General features: G+C 36.0%; 1 protein-coding gene across 3 annotated transcripts in view; it reads left to right on the top strand.

Moving 5' to 3' along the window:
• Window positions 1–26304, top strand: part of KLHL1 (kelch like family member 1) — a 207031-nt gene that overhangs the window by 49040 nt on the left and 131687 nt on the right. For all 3 annotated transcript variants that reach the window (XM_027674508.1, XM_027674507.1, XM_027674509.1), the window contains exon 2: window positions 12524–12706. In XM_027674508.1, the coding sequence (XP_027530309.1) occupies window positions 12524–12706 (183 nt within the window). The remainder of the gene's footprint in view (window positions 1–12523; window positions 12707–26304) is intronic.

Below are 26304 nucleotides of genomic sequence, written 5' to 3'. Positions count from 1 at the left end.
ATGGTGACACATAGCAACAAACCCTGAGGAGATAAACTTGCCATGTCACTTTTACTGATGTGAGATTACCCTAGAGCTATTCAAATTTAAGACCAGAAGTGAACAGTCCCAATGACCTTACAGGTTAAAAGATTTCTCAGATACCCTATGCTAACACACTCATCTGGGCTGCATATGAAACATGGTGAGGCCAGACGTGCAATAGGACTGGTTTTATTTTGCCAATGTGAATTCATTGTTATAAATCCAGTTTTATGGTATTATTATTTCTGAAGCTTGACTAGTATTAAAGTGATTGAAGAAAAATCTTAGTTGAGCTTCTGTGTTGCTGTTCTATAGATTACTATGTTTGACTTGTTGAAAAAACAAATTTTGTGTTTTTCTATGTATCCTGCATGTGTGGAACAACATTTTTTCACTTTTTAAATATTTAATTTTTTAAAATTTGTTTAATTTGGTTTAATTTGACAATTTTGAAGGTGTACTAGAAAGCACAGGTGAAGACAGCATATATGTATATAACTTCTATTTGAACTGATGTAGTAAAAAAAGTTCTAAATATGAATGCAAAAGACCGTAGTACCTACTTGGAGACATTCTGCATGAATTTTGGCTGTTTAAGCCCAAAAGGATGTTGGTTGTAGCTTGCTCATGTCTGAGGCATAGAAGACTGCTCTTTACAGTAGGCAGGATTTTCTATATCTTCTGATTCATGTGAAGGAACAGCACTAAATACATTCTTAGGACTTTATTTGTTTAAGCAAGATTACTTTCATCAAAATAGGCTTTAAAATGTCATTTACTACTGAATTTGGGTAATGTCTACATTTTAGTTTAAAAAATAATTTAAGTTGCCTTTAATGCTTTTATGTTTTTATTTGTAAGGCACTCAGATATTTGCTATTGTATTTGCATTTAATCTAAAGAATGAGAAAGAAATCAATGAAAAACTTTCTTTTTAATCTGGGGTGCAGTTGTAAACAGGGTTACAGATATTTTTAAAGTAGGTTGATGAAAAGTACATTTCTAGTCTCTATTTTTATATTAATCTTCCCATTTCCATTGAATATTAGATTGATCAAGAAGGACTAATAAGTTGTAGTATTCAAATGCACTGCTATAATTTATAACATTATTATAATAGAATATAATTAATATATTTTGATATCTGGCATTATGATGAAGAGAACATTCATGACTTAAAATGGTACAAGATATAATTGCACATTTTCAGATATTTTTCTTTTAACAAGTTATATGACTAGAGAAATAGGTAAAGATATATTCTACAATCATTGGTCATTTTTAAGTATCTTTCCAGAGAAATTGAGTCTGATAGATATCACGTTATTTATGTTGAATTAGTAACCCATGATAAAACAATGTAATTGATTCTGGAATGGTCTAAAAAGTTTGAGAAATTGTTCAGCATTTCACTTTGGTAATCATATCTTGATGCTATTTGATAGTTTTTTAAACATTTCAGGGGTTCTTAAAGATGTAATATTTTTAAACCATTTCTTTTAATCCATATGAACTTTAATCTTTTATTTTTTCGATTATAGTTGAACTAGAATTTTGTTTCTATCCCACAGTTAAAGAAATAAGTAAGTATAAAAAAAATCTACTAATCTCAGGTCTTAACTACTATTTGAATGTTAATATAATTCACAGCTACAGTATTCTATGTACACTGAGTTTGATTCAGATAGTCAGGAAATGGAAGGCTCTGCAAATTTGTCTGTATCCACTGAAATTAGCTTGACATTTGAAGACACATTCAGAAAGCAAAAACAAGCACATGCAAAAAAAAAAAATCAAGTAGACTTCAGGTTTGACTAGACAAGCACTTTTTGAGATGCAAACAGTGACAATATAGATTAGCCTGATATATAACGAGTCTGATTAATATAAATCTTATTCTAGTAATTAATTCTTAATTTTGAAGTGGTGTGGTGTTCACTGAAGCTAGTTGGAAGTGCACGCTTAAAATTCTGCAGACCTGAGAAATTGAGGGATTACGTATTTTGTTAGAGAAGCACGTACTTTTAAAACATTTGACAAACTCATGAATAATCCATATGGATTAAAGATAAAATATAGCCAAGTAATCATTGCTAGCTGTTTTAAAGGTGTCCCGAGACAAGAGAATTTATGCAATTTATGTCCGATCATCAAAGATATGCAAAAGATGTGAATAGCTTTTATCTCTATATATATGACCTGCAGTTTGTTCCTCTTGTTCTCTATCTAAATAAAAAGTGGAAAAGAAAAAGAAAGAGAATGGCCTCAAAAAAAATTGCTGTGATACAATAGCCTAAGAAAAAAATCAGAAACATAAGCAGAAATCAGTGTTTGTGGCAGTGAATCTGCCCTGTATGGGAAGCTGTGGTTTGAGTGTGTTTCAAAATGGCTTTTTCTGGTCCCTGTGTTAACTCATGTTTCTTCTTCCCAAAATCCCCCACGGCCAGTTCTTATCTCTGTCTCAGGAATGTCCTGAGAAGATATCAAGAAATCTTCTCATTGGTCTCTTGTTAACCCCTTCCTTATTTGGTTGTTCCCTGCCTGATTGGTGTTTTGTAAGACCCCTTACCTTACATGGTCCCTTTTGACCCTCCCAAAAGCTTTATAAACCCCTAACCACAACAAACTCCCTCTCTCGCCTCCTCTCCACGAGCTGTGTGCTGTCTCTTCAGGAGCCATGGGACCTCGTGGGTGGGGGGAGGGGTGAGCACCTAACCCCTCCATGCGTCCAGGACCCTGAAGAAACCCCTGGAGCTGGAGTAACCCCTTCCCCATCCACCTCAAGCCTTCGGAAATGGAACCCCACAATGGGAGGAACGCACCCAGAAGTGTTGTTACAAAATACTCCTGGGCATCCCTCTTCACATACACCAGTGTTGCATTTAATTGAATATAGATAGAAGCATAGGTCAGAAATCTAGACATTCCTTTTGTCATCCCTGGAGCTCGGCTTCCAAAGGAGACTGTTGCTGCCGTTTTAAGTACTGAAATGCCTAACGCTGAGTTCCTACAATTAAAAAAGATACTCAGGTTCCTTAAATGTTTAATGCAAAAGGCTAAGTACCACAAAGCAGAGATCCATCATACTGAGAGTCCTCATAAACTATCCAGTTTAGGGCAGGTGAGGAGAAGAAATGCCTTTCTTTAAATCTTGCTTTTTTTTAATATGTGCTTCTGGAAGTGTCTTCATCTGTTTTGGAGTACCAGGCAAGACTGTCTCATATCTGTATCTCTTTAAAGAAGTTAAACATTCACATCTGTTTTAATACATTTGTGTATGCCCTGTGCAAAATGCTTGATCACAAAGGTCTGGCTTCTCTGTGTTGTTTGCAGTTAATTATGTGGTGAGGGCACTCATGCTCTGCTCTTGATTACTCCTCCAGTGAAAGGTCTTACCTAATTTGGCAGTCTACTGACTAGTCTGTGAAGTAAAGGGGGAAAAGTGTTTCATCTACTTCATCTTTCAAGAAAAAATAAAAAGCAGAGGGGTACAAAGAAATAACTTTCCTTTAATGGACCAAAAAAAATCTGAATTCCAGGTTTTGTTTCTATATTTGTGTCATACTTTGGATAAAAAATGTAAAACATCTTCAAATCACAAACAGTAACATGGAAAAGATAGAATAGATAGTAGATAGTGGGGGTTTTTTTCTATTCTATAACATAAGCACTAATTATGCCACAGGCTGCCCTGTAATTCTCTGTAACTGTACATAATATTGAGGCTTTGACTGGAGGTTCCATACCTACAAGTTTGCAAATTAAGGTCAGTATTTAACTTGGAAGTGTGTGTACCTACCTTTTTATTTAATTCAGCCTCTGTAGATAGTAATTTTACAAATACTGTGTTAGACAAAAGTAATATTAATGGCTATTAATATGCATGCATATGAAAAATTCATTAGACCTTTTTCATATTGATAATAGGATGAAGAGTATAGCTTGGGTATGTGCTGGGTTAATGAGTGGTGGCTGTTATGGAACATGTAGTCCTTAATTGCTTGCGAGTTAAATTCCTAGGGTTGTAGTGATCCTGCAGTGTAGAAGCTGAAACCATCAAATTTGCCTTAGATGGGATCCACCAAATTGTCAATCTTAATTGCTGGTTTTGGGATTAGCAAATGAATTGACACTTTAAAACAGCAGGGCAAAATAACTTACAGTTTATTTCTTTATTTCAAATATATCTTTCTGATATGCAGATTTGCAGATGCAGGCAGGCATACCAGGGCCGTGAAATTCGTGAGTGTCACCAAAAGATGTATGACACTCAACAGATCTGTAATGAATAGCAGGAAGAGATTGCATGGTGCTTGCCACTGAATGCTGTGCAAGCTGCCTAAAAGCTTGTCTTGCAACAGGACATGGGTTGAATCATTCACATAGCTTACTGAAGGGCAGGTGTGCATGCATGTGTGTTGTGATCTCCCACCTCACCAAGTGTAGTATTTAACTGAACCAGAATTTTAAGCCAGGAATTTTAAAGATTCAGCTTACTGTGGTCTTTGACATGATTTCCATTGCAGTCATAATGTGTTTCAAGCTCTGACATGCTACCTATGTTGTGGAATATCAGCATGTAATACAATAGCGCAGTGAAATTTTATTGAAATGCATACTAAACACAATATTCATAAAATACTTGCTTGTCCTTTTTTGAATGCCATCGCCATCACTCACCTTTATGATTTCTGTTTACATAAAGTCCCTACATCATAAAGTAAATGCTGGAAGAAAATGTCTCCTAATAAAAGAGAGATCTGCATCCTTGTATGTATTTGTGCACACGCTCTGAATGAGTAACTGTGTCAGCTAATTTACTTAGTTTATCCATATAGGTACTGCCATTTGTCATGACAAAATAGTTAACACATGGCACAGGCACCTCTCTTAGGCATAATTCAAGCCATCCATTCAGAAAATAGAGCATTGTTACAGAAAGAAGTGCAAACATCTGTGAAGTGGTCAGCTGGCGCTGGGATGGAAAAGCCTGTGTACTGTCACACAATGGGGAGCATGCCCTATAGCTTTTCTCTTTTCTCTTTTTTTTTTGTTGTGTTTTTTGTTTTTGGTTTTGGGTTTTTTTTTGTTTTCTTTGTTTGGGGGTTTTTTCTCTTTCTCTCTCTTAACCATCCCACTAGTAAGTCCAACACTGCTCTTTTATAATCCATGACTGCATTATTCATAGAGTAGTACAGGACTAAAGTAGAAGAGAGCTCCTGTGTCAGTGACACTGGCACTGGTTGAACGGACTTTACGAAGTTGCATTTGTTGGAGAATTACACACTACTGATAAAGGAATTACAACCAGAGATATCTGAAATATATGGGACTTTTCCCTCCATGGTATATTAGAACTTTCCTGTATGGTGTTGGCTTCATCAGTTTCTGAATCTACAGTCTTTAATGTCTGTATTTGTAAAAATCTTGTTTTGTGTGGAAGTATGTGCATAAACGATGCGTGGTGATAAAACCATAAATTAATTTATGTGCATCACTTCTGCATTAAAATACTATGTGATCTCTATTGATAGATCTGTCAACTGCTTATTGTACCTAAGTCTGAAACCATCCTCTAATTGTTCTGCCTAAGTCAGAGTTCAGAATTCCACTATTCTATGTTTTTATCATGTATACTTATAGTATAGGAAGTAAAATATTTAACATTATTTTAATGATGGAGATCAGCAAATCAAGTCAATACATTTATCATAATAATTTTATAAATTGAAAAAACAAAACTGTCAATGATTGTTACTTGTGTGGCTGTTAAATGCTGTTAAGTCCCTATTATGAAAGACAGTTAATGTATTTTAATTTTTAGCCTTTTGCCTTGATGTTCTTTCATATTCTATCCACTTATTTGACTTACAGAATCACAGAATAGATATGATTGGAAGGGACCTCTGGAGATCATGTAGTCCAACCCCCCTGCCAAGGCAGGGTCACCTAGAGCAGGTGACACAGGAACGTATCCAGGTGGGTTTTGAATGTCTCCAGAGAGCGAGACCCCATGGCCTCCTGGGGCAGCCTGTTCCATTGCTCTGCCACCTTCAGTGTAGAGAAGTTCTTTCTCATGCTGAAAGAGGTGAAACTTCTTGTGTTTTAGTTTATGGCCGTTGCTCCTTGTCCTGTCACTGAGCACCACTGAAGTGAGTCTGGCACCATTCTCTTGGCACTTGCCTTTGAGATATTTATATGTGTTGATGAGATCCCCTCTCAGTCTTCTCTTCTCTAGACTAAACAGGCCCTTCTCCCTCAGTCTCTCCTTATAAGAGAGATACTCCAGACCCCTAGTCATCTATGTGGCCCTCCACTGGACCCTCTCCAGTAACTGCTTGTCTTTCTTGTACTGAGGAGCCCAGAACTGGACACGGACTTTAAGTCACACTTAGTGAAACTCTGAATATTATCTATGACTGAGTGAATTTGAATAATAATAAAAAAATCAGTGAATAAAGATTATAATATAAGAATCATTCTGAAATGCTCAGCAGAATTCTTCATTTATAAAATGCATCAAAGTAAGTCCATTCCCATTAATTTTAATACTACTGTTTTTTTCACTGTGAAATAGTGTTAAGCAACCATCAATTCAGCAGTTTCTAAAAGCAAGTACTTTCAGTTGTAACCAGACTCACCAGAACCTTATTTCTATTTTTGAGAAGCACATCTGATGCCAGGCACATGACCTGAGTCTCTTTGTAGCCCAGGAACGATAGTATTTCTGGCTGCTCACATTTTTTCACCTCTACAAGGGGTGCAAATACAGATTATGCATCACAGTGTTCATTCACACTCGTCTTCAGGCTCAAGCTCAGTCCATTTTTTTATAACTGAGTTATAAGGTTCCAACATGGTGTTTGTCACCTGGTAAAAGGTGGCATGGGGGAATAAGGGAGTTATTCAAATTATATAGGAGAGCTATTTTGTCATCTTATATTTGACCACTTAAGTAATTCACAAAGACTCAGTGCAGTTCATCGTCTGGTATAAGCTGTTATAACAACTGGACATCAGGGAAACTGAAAGTCTATGCTTTGTGTGAGTGTGAAGTCTGTGTCTGCCAGCACCACTCAGTGCAAGTGGTATTCATTACATTGTCATAAATTTCTCGAGCTCTCATTTCCACTATGGCAGCTACTTCTTGGTGTTCTTCCTGTACCTGTCTGCTTGTGGCTGCTTCTCAGCCACAAGAATGAGTAGTCATCGTGAACAGCTTACCTCTGCAAGAAGACAGGGAAATACATCTCCAACCTGTTGCATTTAACTACTCAGACCAGTAGTATTATCCTCCTGTACAACAGTCTTTGCCTCAGACTTCTGAGATGATAACTTCCACTGTCTTCACTAAAATATGGCCCAGCAACTCTGCTTTCCTTCCCTCATGTCATTAATAACAGTAATAAATTCTAGAAAAAATTGGGGGAAGACTGAGGGAAGTGGCAGCATTTGTCATCAATGTAACTGAACTCTGTTAAGTAGTTGCTTTCAGAAAATTAGATTTTTTTAGTAATTGTCCATTAATTGAATTAATTTTATTTAATCTTTTATTTTTACAACAACAAAGTCAAAACTAAGACATTTTTAAAAGAACTGAAATCTAAAAAACTGAAGTATTTTGGGAGGCTATGAAATCTTTATCTATTTGGTTTATCACACTGAGAGTAGAGAGGTCAGCGCTTGGAGCTTAGGTTAGGTCATTATCTGGTGAAGAGTCATAGATAAGAAAAAAATCCAGCTGAGTGTATTTTGAACTCAACCAAAACACATACCTTGATTTGTATATTATTAGTAATCTGGAAAAATCATACTGCAAACAAACCCTTCATTCTCTAACTGTACTGCCTTTTTGTTGAACTGTCTTGTTGAGCCTTTTTTTTTCCTGTCAGCAACTAAACAAGGCATATATTTCTTCTCTATAGAAGCAGTTTGGTGTAGTGCAGTTGTCCCTTCTCATTGTCCTTTCTGTGTTTCTGTACAACTTAAGAATATTACAACCCTGAGAAACAAAATATTAGCTACCAGTTTATTGTGTGATCTCAGACAAATTGTTCAAGCACCCCCTCAGAAACACAGAACAACAGAGGATTCACATATATTTTTCCTAGGCACACAGATGGCCTAGTGACTGAATTTTGCCTTATGGTGTCCAAAGAATGAGTTACATTACAATTATCTTGATTCACAAATTGCCTTTAGGAGGAAACGTCATTGTAAAGGATACATTATGCAGATTTTTCTATAGAACAAGAACAACGAGTTTATAATGTGCACTGGACTCCATTTTTTCTTTTACATAGAAAAAGAATCCCTGAGACAGCAACAATACATCTCTGAGCTAACTGGGTATAACTAAAAACTCTTATTTGATATTCCCGTTATATTTTTATCTGGCACTTCTACCTGCTGAAATTCTAGGCAGAGCCTGTAGTTGCAGATATCATTGCAGGTAACAGAGTGAAAAACATAGCTTTTGTTCACAAAGAGAATTTTAACCTTCTTGTTACTGTAAGAAAACTTTTTTTTTTTTTTTTTGCAAGTGATCGCTAATGAGAGCCATGACTTTTGACAGTTCATCTTAGTTTGGTAATTGCAATTCTGCAGGCTATTGATTTCTAAGCATTCAATAAGCAATTTTTAGAGAAAGAATTGTGTGGATTTTGTTCACTCGTATATGGAATATTTCTTCTGGCTTTGCAAGTTATAAATAGCAAAGTAATTTTCACTGAAGAACTGGTTATGTTTTTTTTCTTGACTGTGTTTTGGATATGTACCCAGTAATATACACTAAATCACATTGAACAGGTTTTGAATAAGTTTGCATGATCAATCCTGCGTAAGTGAAAACTGAAAAAAAAAAAAATTAAATAACAGCAGGATTTGATATTCCAGTAGCAATGAAATGATATTTTCTGATTAAAAAGTTCTTTATTTTTGGCCAGGATCTTCAGTGAAATGAAGAATGTGTTCCAATTGAGTATTTAAAATACCTAAGTACTCTGTAAAGTACTTTGCAATATACAGTGATATGAATCTGTTGTTTTCTGCACCTCTATGAATATAATTTCCGGAATGGAAACATTTCTAAATCTAAGCCTCTGTTTACTCAGAGAAATGTAGTATAGTTTCAAATTGTATTTCATACTACTTTTTTTATTTTTTCCTTTGATTTATTCAGGATATGGTTTAACTACTGGTGTTTGTGTTGCTGGTTTCAAATGTTTGCAACTTAAAAGTGACAGTTTTACTAACTACTTAACAAGACCGATACAGGTAGCTAAATTTGTATGTGAGGTCCTCTTTTTTTCCTGGCATTTTCTCTTTAACTCCTTAGCAGCATTACTATGAGATAAAGGTTTTCATTTCTTTATTTTTGTTGAAATCAATGTGCTTTTTCTAGTAAAAGAGGAGCACTGTGGAGTCAGATGTTGTAGATTCTCTAAGTTTTTATTTCACTTTACACTATTTTAAGATCTGTAAAGGCTCAAAGACTGGATTTTCTCAACATCTTTGGGCTCTTTTTAAAGCATTTCTCTTTTGAGGGTGAAAAGTTGTTCTTAACATTGAAAATTAGTCTATACAAACTTCCTAAGGTGAATTGTTTCCTTTTTTTTTTAAAGACTCAGGGAATTTTCAGTCAAATTTGTGTCAGGAGTTGCTGCTGAATGCAATCAACAAGCATCTCACTGCATGTGGGGCCCAGTTTCCCTGCACCTAGACAAAAACAATATATGCAAAAAGAAAATGTGATTTTCATATCTCTAATTAGCCCTAAGTACCTATGCATGCCTTTTCACAAACTGGTAGAAAATAAATGGTATTTGCTTTAACTAATTCCTACTTGAACAAGGTCCTATCTACATTTAAAGCATTGATTATGCAGACAGAGCTTTTGTAATAAACAGAGGTAGCTCCTGAATAGGATTAGTAGCAGGCTTTTTATCTGGGCTTTCTTAGACAATAAATAAAAGATTAACTTATTGTCTTCTACTAAGCTTATTGCTTGCTATTTTTCAGGATAATAATTTAAAATATGCTGGCCCTTTGGGGGCTTGCTTTTGAGCAGTCATTTACTGACTTGCTAAGTGACAGATATACTGAGTTAGACAGTAGAAAGTCTTGTTTGTAAATGGCAAACAGGAAAGAGGGCAAAATTTGTGGCAAACACTATCTAACAATTCAAGAGCAAAATAGACTAAGCTCATTGCAGCCCAATCTCACTTTGTAAGACTAGCGTAAATTCAGTCAGGGTACTTCTCTTTTTCTGACCTGGAAAAGACAGCATTTTGAATAGCCAAAAAGAGTCAGGACTAGCATCCTATCTGTTCAAATGTAAACTGACTTAGACCTACTTTCTGAATTAACAAACAATATGAACCCATTAAATCTGCTCATTCCTGTTATTTTCCTTTCTCAAAATTGCTGTTGTTGTCACTTCTAGATTCCCCAGGGCAGAGGAAGAAATGTGTCTGTTTAACCCTAGCAACCTCATTTATTAGGAACTGATTTATTTCTTTTAAGTTACTTGTCATTCTAATTCTTCAGCAACAAAACTAAAGTTTGAGTAGGGCTACAGTCAAAGTGAAGAGAAAGAAAGAAAGAAGGAAGAAAGGAAAGAAAGAAAGAGAGAAAGAAAGAAAAAGAGAGAAAAAAAGAAAAAGAAAGAAAGAAAGAAAAGAGGAAGAGAAAAGAAGCTGAAATACCTACCCACTACCCATTCTAATGAGCTTAGCTCTATCATTAGAGTTTTTTTTGGGAAAGCATTTGTTGATCAACCAAAGACATGAGAATAAATTTGGATTTCTGATCAACACGTGTGGCAGTCCAGGTTAGAGAGGAACACACAAGCAGATTATGCCACTCACAGAATCAATGTTTGTTTGATCTGTTAGGGGGAGATATCTGGCACAAATCACTTAACAGTATAACAAGATTAACTATAACAGAATTAAGGAAATGTTTCTTTCTGAATCACCACTTCGTAACTGTTTCTGTTGAGGAATCAGGTTTAATAACATTTTGCCAGTTCAGTTTCCTATAGACAGGCTCACACATAAGCTTTGCAGCATAAAAATTAATTTAAACCAATTGATGACTTTTCGGGATCCAACTTAATGTTATGAAAGTAAATTTACGTCTTTTAAATGAAGTTTAAATAAAGTGAAATTACTTAATTTTAAATGATAACTCATTAAGTTGAATTATTACCTGTATATGGCACTTAATAGCTGGTGGGATGAGATCCTAAAGTAACTGTGTCAGTTCCCTGTGAAATTATCTGCATGCCACCTTCAATTATGCAGGCTTCCAGATACTTTAAAGGAATGCTGTGAAGCCTAGAGATTACTGTGACAGAAAGATGGAGTAGCCTTTCCTCCTTAAACCTATTGAGCCTCATACAATGACTGTGGAACACTTTTGGACAAAAAATAATTCAAAAGTAAATCACAAGCATATCTCAACATTTCTTTTAAAGTTTTTTTTTATAACTGCATTTAATTTTAATAGCTGACTTTTAAGAATTTAATTTTTTTCCAGCGCCAGGAGTTTAGACTGCATTATCTTATGGATCTTTCAATATCATTCTGCAAATATAGTACTTACTGAATTCAAACCTTATATAATGAAACTGTTGTATTATTACTATAAATAATCAACATTTCTTATGTGCTCCTTAATATTTACCTTTCAATAGAATATATATAGAATGAGTTTGGTTTGAATTAATTTATAATATTGTTTCATATGCTGGACTAAAATATGTCTTCTATTGCTCTTCTATTGATTATGTAAACTGTTTTCTATATATCTAGTTGAAGAAAAAAATAATCAGCTTCATCTTGAAATCCTTAATTTTCAGCACTACAAGTTACACATATATCTATATATATATATATATATAAAATCTTACAGCATTAATTTGAAACTATCTCATTGCTTATTTTTAAAAGTTGTTGTGAATAATTTGGAAATCTCGTATTAGCTAGACCTGGCACTTTTTCTTATTTTCCAGTACAACACTGCACTGAGTAACTTTGAACTAGGAATAGATGGCTATATAATGAAAAAAAATTACATTTTCTCCTGGTTTTCTTTTCTTCTTTTTTTTTTTTTTTTCTAATAGAGACTTCATTATTTTTGCAGGCTAAATTTACTTTCTTTTAATGAGCCTTTCGGTTGAAAAGTAGCTATGTCATTTATTGTTGTGGAAATAATCACAATTCATTACAAATTAAATCAATTAGAATTTTATTTTTCTTTCCCACAGGATGTAAAATGAATGTGAATTTGAGAAAGTAAACTAGAGTAGGCCCTCTTAGAAACAGTGGAAAGATAGGATTGCTTTTTCCATTTCTCTCCCAATGCAGTAAGATTTTTGTGCTTCTGGCGATGAGAACAGGGAAAGGATGCACTGACTACTTGTATCAGATTGTAGAAGCCTGTGATGAAGCCTGGTTACATCTTATCAATGTGGAGTTTCTCTTGTGATTTACAGACTGTCAGGAGCCAGCCACTCCTTGCCATCCCACTGTGACATGGATTCGTGTAGCTCCGAGGAATTCTACCAGGCTGTTCACCATGCGGAGCAAACCTTCAGAAAGATGGAGAGCTACTTGAAGCAGCAGCAGCTCTGTGACGTTATCCTGATTGCTGGGGACCGCAAGATACCTGCACATAGGTAGGAAATAAGCATAAAATATGGAAGTTACAAAAGTAAATGTTTTGGCTATGTGTATTTGTTAGAACAGTGTTTTTTATTGCCCCTTATACCTGCTTCCATCTTGCTTTAGACACAACTATAAGGGCTGCAAAAGATGTATTTGAAGGCTGGGGTTTTGAAGATGAGGGGGTTTTGTACATATTCCAAACATTCAAGTAGCACTCAACTAGCAGAGCGATTGTGAGTGTGACAGACAATTCTCCCTGCTGTGATTCTGTCCATATGTGAGGAGAATGGAAATTTCTGAAATGAAATGCTGTATAGGTACACTGAACATTGTATAATTTCTAGTTTAAGATCCTGATACTCTGATAAGTCTATTGTACAGAGTTTCTCAGACACTTATAGAGGAATACTGAAGGCTTTCTCCTATGACCTGTACTTTTCAATGAACTGAAAAACGTATAATTTTTGATATAAAAATATAATTACATTATCATTTATAAAATTCTATACGATTATGTGATATTAAAGCAAGCCAGCATATATGAAACTATGCTTAGTTTTAGATAAAAATTAGAGTTTAAAATGGTTACTCTTCACTGAGATTTTGGTCTTAGCGATAGGCTTTGATGCAAATGCAAATAAAAATCAAATCCTAGGGTTTCGATTAAAATACAGAGAATAATTTAGAATTTTCAGGTGAGCAAGTATTTTTGCATCTGAACTGTGCATAAGGTTGCAAACCAAGGGTGATCTATTTCCCACTTGTGTCCTGATTTCTCTGCTGAGATACCAAATTCAGAGCAGGACTATGATTTCCCAGCAGAAAATCAGAAAAACAGCCAATGGATTCCTGAACTCAGGAATCCCTAAGTGAATATAGACACGGAGACTATTCCCGTTTAACAAAAAACATTGGATATTTTATGTTCCCATAGCAATAAGTAAAAAAAAAAAATGTGTGATATGCAAGACTGGAAAGCCAAAGTTATTGTCCAAATGCTAAAAAGTAAAACAAGACAGAAACCATTAAAATATTCAAATTACCCCAATAATTATAATAAATGGAAGCATAACTCCACTTAACAAGCAGTAACAGATTGATCTATGTAGTTTGCAGCACACATGGAATGGAGTCCCTTTCAGATTAGTAGCTGTAATAGATATAGAAATGTTTCTCTTCTTCTTTCAGCAATTTTCATTCTTAAGACTTTGTTTCTAGTCTTTTATCTTCTAAGAGCTGCCATTTCTCCTGTTCCTCCCTTACCTGGATGTATTCAGGTTTCCGTTAGGTCCTTAGTAATTTCTACCCAGCGACCTGGCACCTGATCCAGCTTCTGTGTTCCAGGCTTTTTACCACTGTTAAATGTATTATGCATCTAGCACCTTTTGCACCCCTGGTAGCTGTGGTCTGATGCTATTTTCATCTAAATTGCCAAGATCTTTCCTTTATGGGTATATCAAGTACAGATGTAATAACATTAAACTTCAGTCCTATCCATCTGCATTTATATTGTTCCTACAAGAGCTACAAGATTTGCCTTAAGGTGCCTACCATCACAAAGAAAACTGTAGGAATAATAACCTAAGGCCTTCTAATTTGTGTCCAGTTTTACATTCCTATATATTACTGAAATAAATCTTTTTTTTTTTCAGAAATAATGGGAATTTTATTGTTCCTTCTTAGCAGTTACCAGTCCAATTTTTTCTTTTCACATTTTTCAACACATATAAGGTGAAAAAGCAAAATAAATGACTGAATCTACATTCTTAAAATGACACAAAAATACTTATTAGATCCATATAAATATTCCATAATTGGTATCATTCAGCCTGTTTCATATGGACGGTACAAAATATACATTTTTTACCAGTATACTTTTTGCCTATTTTAGTTATTTTGGCAACCTGCATAGTTTGTAGAGTAGGAGACAGAGGAAAATGTAAGTTGTTTGGGTTTTTTTAATTAGTTTAGTTCAGTTCCCCCACTATTTTTAATACAGGTGTTCATATTTGTATGCCCACCTTTCAGCAGTAAATTTAATTTCACATTTGTCATTTCAATTCTACAGTATATGTAAATCAGTCTTGAGCTGGAAAAATACCCTAATAACAAGACTGAACATGAAATAATAGTCAGAGTCTTATTTAGATTTTCTAATAAACCTTCAGAGACCTTTACATTTAATTTTCTGCTTCTCAGTGGTCTGCAGCTGAAAGTCCAAATCTCGAAGAACTGGAAAAGTCAACTGTTGAATTCTGTAGAATTGATAAGATAAAATGAGGTGAAGAGTATTCTGAATTTTCCTTCTATTTTTATTTTTAACAGTGTTTATTCTATGTTGTTTTAGACACATGTGGCTGGACAAGCACAGAGAGGTGCTTATTTTTACTGTGGCTGTTAAAAAGCTAGAAATTACAGATTCAATCCTCCCTGTTCAAAGCAGGATCAACTACAAGGTTAGATTAGACCATTGAGGTCATAATAATAATAATGGCCCATCTTCGTGAACGAAGATTTGGGGAAAGGTCTTTTACCTTTCCAGCCTGCGCAATGGATTTTTTAGGTGAGACACAGCCTGCGCTGAACTGAGCCCACCCTTTAATCCTAAGGTTCATCTGCCGGGGCCAAGCAAGCTTGGACAATGGCAGTGAGGTCCTCAGGACGTAGGTTTGTTTAGAGTGTCCTTCTCATAGATGGATGGCCTCACAGGGCTAACGGGTTCCATCTGCCCGGGAGGGACTGGGAATCGAACCTGGGTCGCAGCGGTGATACCCGGTTAGTTTTTAATATCATCACTTGCAGAGGTTACTCTCTTCTTAACTTGTTCCAGTTTTTTTATTATTCTCACTGTTTTTAGTGATCCAGCACGTGGCATCTAGGCAAATTTGCTCCATGATCTTGGTGAGGCAAACCAGTCTATAGGTGTCTACATCTTTCTTTTTGAGGATGGACATGGAAATTGACTTTTCCAGTCAATTTCAAACCTGCAATTGTCTGATCCGTTAAAGATAAGAGAGAGTGGCCTTTCAGTGACATTGTAGATCTTCCTCTAACATTACGCCTTGAACTTATTCTCTCTGCTCCAAGGACTTATATATGTCCAATTCACTTAACTGCAGCCTAAGGACATCTTCCTGTGTTATGAGTTATACCCTCCGCAGAACCTGCCACTGGGAGGTTTGTTTTTTTTTTTCGTTTTTCACTTACTCCCTTTTTGCGTTTGACTTTCATCAGGAGTCACTTTGGAAGTCCAGGCTTGTAATTTGCTCTTCATTTTACAAACTTTTCTCAGGATCCATTGTCTTAAATTTCATTGTCTCAAATTTCATTGTCTCATGGTCACTGCAGCCAAGTTTGCCAACATATTTCACAGGTTCTTTCTTTTCTCTCTCCAGATCTGTCAGCAGCAGATCCAGTAAAGTACCTCCTCTAATTAGACATCCAGTAAAGTACCTCCTCTAATTAAAGATTTTGCGATTTAGGCTAGATAATATATACTTTGCATTCCTTAGAACATATAAAAAACCTGCTTGCAGAGGACAATGCATAACTGGTATTTGTGGAGTTTTTAAATGTGATACTTATCATAAAATCATAGAATCAGCCAGGTTGGAAGAGACTTCTGAGATCATCAAGTCCAACCCTTATCCACTACCACCGTGGTTACTAGACCATGGCACTAAGTGCCACATCCAGTCTCATCTTAAAAACCTCCAGGGACAGAGAATCCACCACTTCCCTGGGTAGCCCATTCCAATGTTTGATTACCCTCTCTGTAAAAAATTTCTCCTAATATCTAACCTAAACCTCCCCTGGCAGAGCTGAAGGCCATGCCCTCTTGTCTTACTGATAGCTGCTGGGGAGAAGAGACCAACCCCCACCTGGCTACAACCTCCTTTTCAGGTAGTTGTAGAGAGTGATGAGGTCTTTCTTGAGCCTCTCTTCTCCAGGCTGAACAGCCCCAGCTCCCTCAGCCTCTCCTCACAGGACTTGTGCTCAAGTCCCTTCACCAGCCTTGTTGCTCTTCTCTGGACCTGCTCCAGCACCTCAATATCCTTCCTGAACTGAGGGGCCCAGAACTGGACACAGTACTCGAGGTGTGGCCTCACCAGCGCTGAGTACAGGGGAAGAATCACTTCCCTGGTCCTGCTGGCCACACTGTTCCTGATCCAGGCCAGGATGCCACTGGCCTTCTTGGCCACCTGGGCACACTGCTGGCTCATGTTCAGCTTCCTGTTGATCCAAACTCCCAGGTCCCTTTCTGCCTGGCTGCTCTCCAGCCACTCTGTCCCCAGCCTGTAGTGCTGCATGGGGTTATTGTGGCCAAAGTGGAGGACCCGACACTTGGCCTTGTTGAACCTCATCCCATTGGAATCAGACCATCTCTCCAGCTTGTCCAGGTCCCTCTGAAGAGCCCTTCTGCCTTCCAGCAGATACACTTTCCCCCCCAACTTGGTATCATCTGCAAATTTGCTAATGGTACACTCAAGGCCCTTACCCAGATCATCAATAAAGATATTAAACAGGACTGGGCCCAACACTGATCCCTGGGGGACACCACCAGTGACCGACCGCCAGCTAGATGCAGCACCTTTCACCACCACTCTCTGGGTCCAGCCCTCCAGCCAGTTCCTAACCCAGCACAGAGTGCCCCTGTCCAAACCGTGGGCTGCCAGCTTTTTCAGGAGTATGCTGTGGGAGATGGTGTCAAAGGCTTTGCTGAAGTCCTGATACACCACATCCACAGCCTTCCCCTCATCCACCAGGCCAGTCACCTGTTCATAAAAGGAGATCATGTTGGTCAGACAGGACCTGCCCTTCGTAAACCTGTGCTGGCTGGGTCTGATCCCTTGTCCATCCTATAGATGCTGTGTGATTGCACTGAGGATGATCTGCTCCATAACCTTGCCAGGCACTGAGGTCAGGCTGATGGGCCTGTAGTTTCACGATAGGTAGGAATTTGGTAGAACATCTACTGTATAAGTTTATAAAATCTTATCTGAGATAAAATGAATCCTCATTTTAAAATCCAATTAAAACATATTACAAGCCATAGCTTATACTGAATATGTAACAAATTAAGAAATACAAAATGCTCAAAATTATTGCCAAAAAGTAATGGTCTTCACATATTTTCTCTAGTTCTTAAGAGAATAACTTTAGAAAATGCAATAGCTTTAATATACTACAATATAGTACAATAAGAATTGCTTTCAGAAAACCAGAGTCAAACTTTCTACATCTTTTAGTAACAAGTACGAATCTGATCTTTTTCTTCACCTTTCTTTGATGTAAAACAAATCAAAACAAAACAAAGGTGTAAAAATCAAGTACAGAAAAATGTTTTCTAATTTGTTTTAGTTTTTTTCAATTTTTAATTTTTTTTACATTTTTATTTCTCACAAAAGAAATAGGAGAAAGTCAAATTATGTATTACAGCTGCTTTTTATTGCTTGGGTGTCTCAAACAGTTTTAAAGTTATAATGTGCTTAAGCTTTTTGTTAGCTCCTGAACGTGACATTTGTCTAATCTAATACTCCATTAAACAGATTGCAGATGTAATATTTTGCATGAAGGAATAGCAAAAGGAAGAACAAAAGAACCATGTATTGTAATAATGAACAAGCAACCAAAAAGGGTACTGAGAAAGTAGGAAGACCTTTTTAGTAGGCATTTCAGAGGGAAAAGTAGCTGACATTTAAAAAAATTTCAAAAATTAAGTAAACCTTATCTTTTTTTTGTTATTTTGCTATAACATGGATAAATAACAATTAAATATAAAAATGTAAATACCTAAAGGGAGAAAGAATGCTAAAATAGTAATTTCCCTTCATTTAAGCTGTTGTACTATTAGCAATCCATCCTAATTTATTATGAACATGGAGTTTCTAGTTTCTCCACTCATTCTGGAGATACATGTATATATATTTTTCTCATTTTCTGTGACTGTCATTTATAATATAATATTTAAATCAGTTATGGAAACACTTATATTAAAGCTAAAAAAAAGAAATAATTATTAATTAGAGATTGATGTAACTCACCAATACCAATGTTCTTCAGCATCTCTCTTTCTCTCAACCTAGATGTGGGAAATAAAGAATCGGTTTTATTACAAGCAAATGAATTAAACAAATCACTAACATAGGAGCTTTTCTTTACTAACCTATAAGGCGTATCGCGGAGTTGTAAGGCACCGGATTCAGCCTGGAACCAGTGTCAGAGAAACATGCGGATGGGAATAGGGAACTGTAAAATGAATATTGGTAAGGAAACCCCTTATACGACATGGCTGGTCCTGGAAGCCGCCATGCTGCTGGACACTCCACCTCCCAGCATGACACAGCCAACCAGGGAGAGGGGAATGCCTCTTCTATGATGTAAACAGGGTTGAACCTTAAGAATGTTTAAAAAGCGGGACTTTTGAATTGGAAGGTGTGTTCCTGGGAATCCTGCATGCCTAGGACACCCAACACGTGTTGTAATTAATTTTTCCTTTTCGTTTTATTCCTTTTGTTTTGCGAACTTTTGCCATTTTTCTAAATTTAATAAATGAGATTTTTCTCACACTAGAGAACTATCCTTGAGGGGCATCCCAACGCAAGGGAGGAATCTCCACTCATACACCCCAAGAAGGGCTATGTTACGAGAACCTGGCAGTATGAAAGTCCACTGGACCTTTACAGTATAAAGTGATTGACTGACTCTGGTGGTTGCCTCAACATCTAGATGTTAATTCAGGATGTTAATTAGGGTTGAAGCCAGACTGGTTTCAACATTGCCAGGCCTGGGGATTGGAGCCACCTCAGCCCACCACTGATACATTTGCAAATAGGGCATTGTCTTGTTCACATTTGGGGGGGGGGGATATCCTGCTACAATGAGAAATCTGAGTTCTTATGCATTTTTGTTCTTTCTGATATTCAAGATAAGGGCTAAGAGGGGCTCTTCCCATGGCTGAAAAGGTAGTACAGAATTATTAGACAATTGTCACTTAGATATGAAAAAAAGAAATACTTTAGTAAGGCTACAATTCTACAACTGGTTGGATGAAAAGTGAAGAACTTTCAACACAAATTTAAAATTTTCATTACAAATATGGAAACAAGTTCAACTGAAGCTTTTTTTTTTTTGGATGCTCAGTTCTAAAATACTACATCTTTTATTTACTATAACCCTGATAAATTTAATAAAACTCTTTCAACAAACTGCAATTAGTTTTGTCTTTTTCAGTTCTCTGAGTAGTGGTACCAATTGTTTCAATTTTGAGTGCTACTAATAGAAAGACAAAGTTAAAAAAAGTATCAGTAAAATGAGAAAAATTAATGGAGAAAGGCTGAAAGGCAAGGTGAAAAGATAAAGAAGCAGGAAGAGAAGGAAGGACAGTTTAGAGGCAGGAAGTCAAAGAAGAAAAATGCACATTATATAGTCCTAAGTGTTGACTTGTTTTCTGGCAATAGTAGCAGATGTATGTGGAAAGCACACAATAAAAGCAGTACAGCCACCTTATGTTCACTCTGAGATATCTGTAATTAAGATTTGAGGAACTTCCCACATCAAACATTGCATCTGAAATATGTTATTTAATACAACCTACTGTCCATGAGTTTAAAAACAATTTATTCAAGTAATATGGTTGAAACAGAACAACAACAGCAGCAAAGATTCCTCCTATCGGAGGGAAAGCAGCAAGGCACTTTAGATAAGCCTTTAATATTAACCTTGATTGATAATCTTGATGTGGGGATTGGGGTTGGTGGCAAGTTGGATATGAATCAGCCGTGCCCTGGCAACAAAGGGCCAACTGTTGGGGGTGCATAAGGCAAAGCATTGCCGGCCAGTCAAGAGGGGTTATTGTCCTGCTCTACTCTGTGTTGGTGAGGCCTCACCTCCAGTACTGTGTGCAGTTTTGGGAGCCACAGTATAGGGACATCACACTGTTAGAGTATGTCCAGAGGAGGGCGACTTACAAAGAGCAGCTGATGTCACTTGGTTTATTCAGCCTAGAGAAAAGAAGGCTGAGTGGTGACCTCATCATAGTCTACAGCTTCCTTAAGGGAAGAGGAAGCAGAGGGGGAGATGCTGATCTCCTCTCTGGTGACCAGTGACAGAACATGAGGAAACAGAATGATTCTGGGTCAGAGGAAGTTCAGATTGGACATTACAAAAAGGTTCTTAACCAGGAAGGTGGTGAGTTACTCCAACAGGCTTCTCAGGGAAGTGGGAAGAGTTCAAATAGCATCATATGCTTAGTCCCATGGTTTATTTTTGTTTTAGTTTTAGGTAGTCCTGCAAGGAACCTTATGGATCCTTTCCAACTCAAGATATTTTATGATAGTATTAAACCAGAGTACTAATGGTGTTACTTTATGGAGTGGAAGTAGGTGCACTGACTGAAATGAACTTTGAAGGGTGAAAGAAACAAGGATGAGATGTCTGAAGAAGAAAGTAAAAAAGAAATGTTCAGCTGCCTAATCTCTCCTGAGGTGGCTTGAGTGCCCTGTCTGGCTTCCATCATGTGGTCCAGAGGGAGACAAGGTTCTTATGGGTCAGCACCAGGCCTGTGTTGATGAATTAGGTACTTTGAATTATCTGAAACTGACTCTGACATCGATGTTTAGGGGACTGATTCCCCTTTCAAATTGATTGTTAAAAGAAAATAAAATGAGGAAGAGGCTAAATGATAGAGAATATGAAAATAAAACAAACGAATTCAGGTATATGACAGAATGACAAAGAAGGCCATATAAGAAGTACTTGGGTCAGGAAGATGTGACAGCCCACCATCAAAAAAGGGACTGAAAATCACACACAAGGATTTGACCAAACCAAGTTCTATGGAGGAATAGGTTGTGAAATAAAATAATATTGATGCTCTATTGTGTAATTTTGTACAAAGGAGTTCTAAAATAAAAGGATGACAAATGGACTTTAAAAAATCTAGATACTTAAGCAGTCACTTATTCTAATAACTTCACAGATCATTCTCTCTACTTCCGTCAAACCTAACATTTGTGTTTCTGAGATTTCTGCTGATAGTTCAAAGGAGATAAAACTGGACTTTTCCTTCTCCTGCAAGCTTTTTCCCCCTTTTTCTTGTGGAGTTACAGTGAATAAAGGAAATCATAAAGCCCGCATATTGAGTATCACAGTTGATTGTGCCATCTTTCTACAATCAAATATGTATGCTATGTCTGAATTTTGTGGGTATTCTTCTGGAGAAAACCACTGAACTCTGTTTTGTATTTGCATCATAATGGATCCTCATCAGCTCTTATCTTCATCCCTGTGACATTTTTCCTGTCTTGCCCATTCCCAAATGTTGAGAAGTTAACAGCATAGAGTTCCAAATACTGGCTGCAGTTGCAGGTATCTTCAAAATTGACACAAGACCACAAACACACTGGCAAAGTGTTTTGGACAATGGACTTTGTTGTCAAATCTGGCAAATGTGATATGTGCATTACTTGCAGTTTCTGAAGAAAACCAAAACTCTGGTAGACGTGTATTTGTTGGAAGTGTTGATATTGGATTTGTGTAACATTCCTAAAAACATCGAGACAACATAAGAATATAATGGGATGTAACTTTGTGTTTCGGTTTGTAGAATAGAAGAGATAAAGGCACTTACTGTATTTACACTTTAGTTTCTGGAAACAGTGAAAGAATTAAAAGGAGATGAATTAAAGAAAGAAGAGAATGTGAACTTGAAAGGCATGTCCTCACGGAAAAGAGGCAACATCACTTAGTGTAGATTACTGGTATCACTTGTAACTATGTGTTGTGTAAAAAATTAAAATGGAAGGAAGCTGTTTGAGTAAAGAGAAAAAGTAAACTTTCTTGTTTCAGGCTTAATCAATTCTCTTCAAAATTCAGTCTGCCTCTCTAGTTGACTTCCTTGGAGATATTATTATTATTATTATTATTATTAATATTATTATTATTATTATTATTTAGTTGTTCTTTAAAAATTCCCTTTATGAATAGGCTAGTTTATAAAAGTTATTGTGATGGTCTTGGGGAAGAAAGTTTATCACATAGTTCTCTTCCATTCTTTCAAAAATGAGGTAAGCACATAGAACACAATGTCAATATCAACAGTTATGATGGGAAGTATGATGATATGGTTTGGAGCTGGCTCCCTGCCAAGTTTCCAAACCTTACCACAAGAAGTCCCCCCACCCACCCCAAACCAGGGGAGAAGAGGGGAAAAAAACCAAAAGAATCGAAAACGAGAAAGAGACAAAGCAATATATATAAATATATTTACACTTATATTACAGTTATGTACAGTTGAAATATATATACAATTTCACAGGGAAAAGGGAAAGGGGAAGGGAAGAACAAAAACCAAAATAATACATATATATATATCCCGATCAGTAGCCCAAGGTCTATCAACTAAAAGAATTAGCAAAGAATATCTTACTACTCTCCTTGGGACAACGGAGAGTCACACTGGAGTGACTGCCGGCAGCCTCCACCTCCCAAGGTCGACAAGGCCTTACCAGGCCTCACTCTCCAACCTGGCAGACTCAACAGCAGGGAAACCTGCACCTCCAAAGCCGCTGGAAGGAAAGAGAGCGAAGGCGTCTCCTCCTTTCTTCTTATACTCCAGCTTACGTAAAAATCGTAGGGAATACTGGGTAAATCTGGGCATTTCCTTGGTTACAAACTGGTCACCAAGGAAGGCCTAGGCCAAACTACCACATATGAGAAAATTCTCATTAATTTAACTGTTACATACTCATTGCTTCTTTACCCAATAAATGTGGATTTCTGATATGATAATAAGCTAATCTGATGTTCTTGAATTATAAGCAAGGTGATTGCACTATGATAATGGTTCTCAGTGAATACTAAATCCCAAATTTATTCTAAGACTGTCTCCTGTTTGTTAACTGCATAGGAACACCTTCTATTTACAAATATTTTGGAAAAAAAATAATAATATTAAGAATTTTGCCACATGACATTTTAATTTTCACTTCCTTTTTGACAGATACAATTGTGAAGTATGCATATATATATCTATGGACTCACATATATGCATTCATAAATTATTTTTTTTTGAATATGCAATTTTAGCTCTGAATTCTAAAGAAAATTTGATTTTCAATGAATGGTGGAATACTTCACAGAAAACGTGTTTTTGAAAAGTCAGTTAGATGCATGTTACTATTAATGCATATTACTTAATGGTACTTTTGTGTACCATTCAGATGACTACTGTGTACTCTCTTTTTTTCATGAAATTATTTCAAGGGCATGCATGGATACATCTTAGTATAGGTTCTGCAAGCCTTAAAATTTATGAAATCATGGAACCTTCTCTATACATACAGAAAATGTTTGTCTACTGCAAGAACAGCTGTAAAGCAGATATCAGTAAAGAGCTATCAGTAGAGCTTTACTATTAGTAAAGACACACAGTGTCAACTGGTGTCCCCTGCAGAGCAGCAAATCACATCTTAAAGCAATGAGTCATGGAATCAATGGTCAGTTATACTGATTACTATAAAACAAACCAGAAATATATCTGGCTGAATTTAGTTTTAGAAAAGTCCCTTAATCTGGAGAAAAGCTTTCTGGGTCCACAAATTCATTTAAGCCACGAGTTACCTGCTATGAGTTTCAAGGATGAAAGTTTATTATGTATTCTCTCTGCCAGATCAGCAGTTAAAAAAGGAGACATCCTGAGACAGCTGACCTTTCTTGATTAATAGGTCAACATGTCTTTAAACCAAGATTTAGGGATGTTTGGAGCCTTCTGATCTACAAAAAGCAGCAGATCATTACAAATTCATTGATCTCTTTGATTTCTCACTTTTCATCTTCTATCTCAACACTGGAACACAATTAAGTTTTACAAAAGGTGTCACCTTTCAGAATTAAGTGTAATTAGTAAGTTCCTCTCACTTTAGTTCAACTTTTGAAGCACTTCTCAAGGTAAAAGTTAGTGTCTTGAAATCAGTTAGCTGTTTGGTTGTAGTTATATTGATGAAGAAGCTGGTTCATTATTTCTGTTAACTATTGATTAACATAAAGTACTTAAAAAAAACAATCGTTGTACATCAAACTACTACATCACAGAGCCTTTCTGCTGAGTTAAGCCATCTTCTTTAATAGGTGGTGCAAACTTCTAAGTAAAATGGGTAATGCTGAGGACCTGACATCTCTATTATTTCTTTTTTGTCTTTTTTTTTCACTTTGGACTGGATCTTGTCTGGTCCTGTAGACTGAATTCTCCTTTGCAACTGAAATCCGTTAGATGACTTCTTTGACTTTCCTCACACAAATTATGGAAAACCACACATTTTTGTAGAAGTTTGTGAAAGAGATGTAAGCCTTCTGTTATTTGCTGTTCTCCCTCTGTTGTTTGGTTTGGGGTTTTTTATATTTGACAATAAGATTATATAATAAATAATTCATGAACCATAAATGATGTAAATTAATAATACAAGATACTACTGATTGAAAATATTTCCACTAATCATTATCCAGTGTATTAAAAGTTCATTTGTCTATTACTTTTAATGCAGCAAATGGTTTTGGCTTTGCTACTAGCAAGTGACAAAGTTGAAGACTCCTAGTTGAATTTAAATGATGGTTAGTAAATCTGAAGCGACAGCTTAAGCAAAATGGTCTCAAGTGGAAATCTCAATCACATACCTAAATTACATCTTTGCTGGCTGTGAGAGATTTTATTTTATAGAACATCATCAATATTTCATTTTTTTCTTTTCTATTTTTTTATTTTATTAAAGCATCTATTAACAGTAAATAAAGTCACTTATTTATAAGTGTTCAAAAATTGAAAAAGGGTTTTAAAGATAATAAATAAATAAATATTTAATTAAAATAAAATGGAAATAACAGATAAACAAACAGAGGTAAATGTTCCTCAGTGATGAAAAAATAGTGATGAAAAAATAGGAGCTTCTGGTGGAAGCACCAAAATATGGGGTTTTAGCAATTACATAAATATAAATGTGAACTGTTTATGAATTAGGATGTTTATTTCTAAAATTCAAGATTGCTAGAGTTGAGAACAATACAAAAAGTGATAAAACTACTGTACCTAATTAGTCATTTCCTTTCATTAGAGCCAAAGTAAAGGCAATATATGTCTTCAAGCTGCCATACTTGCAGGTAAAATATAGTAGCTTAAAGCACTGTAAAATTATTAAGCCAATTCAAACTTTCATACTTTACTTTGCTATTGGAATGAGCTAAGAGAGCAAAAGCAATCAATTACTGTGCTGGCTGATAAACATTAACTCATTTATCTTTACTGTTTCTTTTTTTTTATTTATCATTTATTTCCCTTGAACAAAATAGTTAACAATATACTAGAGGCTAAATATTTTTCTTGGTTTCCAAGTTCTCCAGTTGTGATTCTTGTGTCTTTTATTGTGTTTATATATTATAGTTTCAAATTAATCCAGAAATGTGACCATCTTTTATGGAGGCATGTGGTACACTATTTATAGCTGTATCACATTTCTTTCTCAAGATCATCTGGGAATATTCACTCCTAACAAGATCAGAATTTCACTGTAGATGATATTTAGAAGAATTCCTAAGCTTAAAGCCCCAGTAATTACAA

Source organism: Neopelma chrysocephalum, unplaced genomic scaffold, assembly GCF_003984885.1.
Source record: "Neopelma chrysocephalum unplaced genomic scaffold, ASM398488v2 Primary Assembly neopelma1_25, whole genome shotgun sequence".
Taxonomy (NCBI): Eukaryota; Metazoa; Chordata; class Aves; order Passeriformes; family Pipridae; genus Neopelma; species Neopelma chrysocephalum.
Note: the sequence above shows the minus strand (reverse complement) of the source record. Positions and strands in the feature narration are given on the sequence as shown.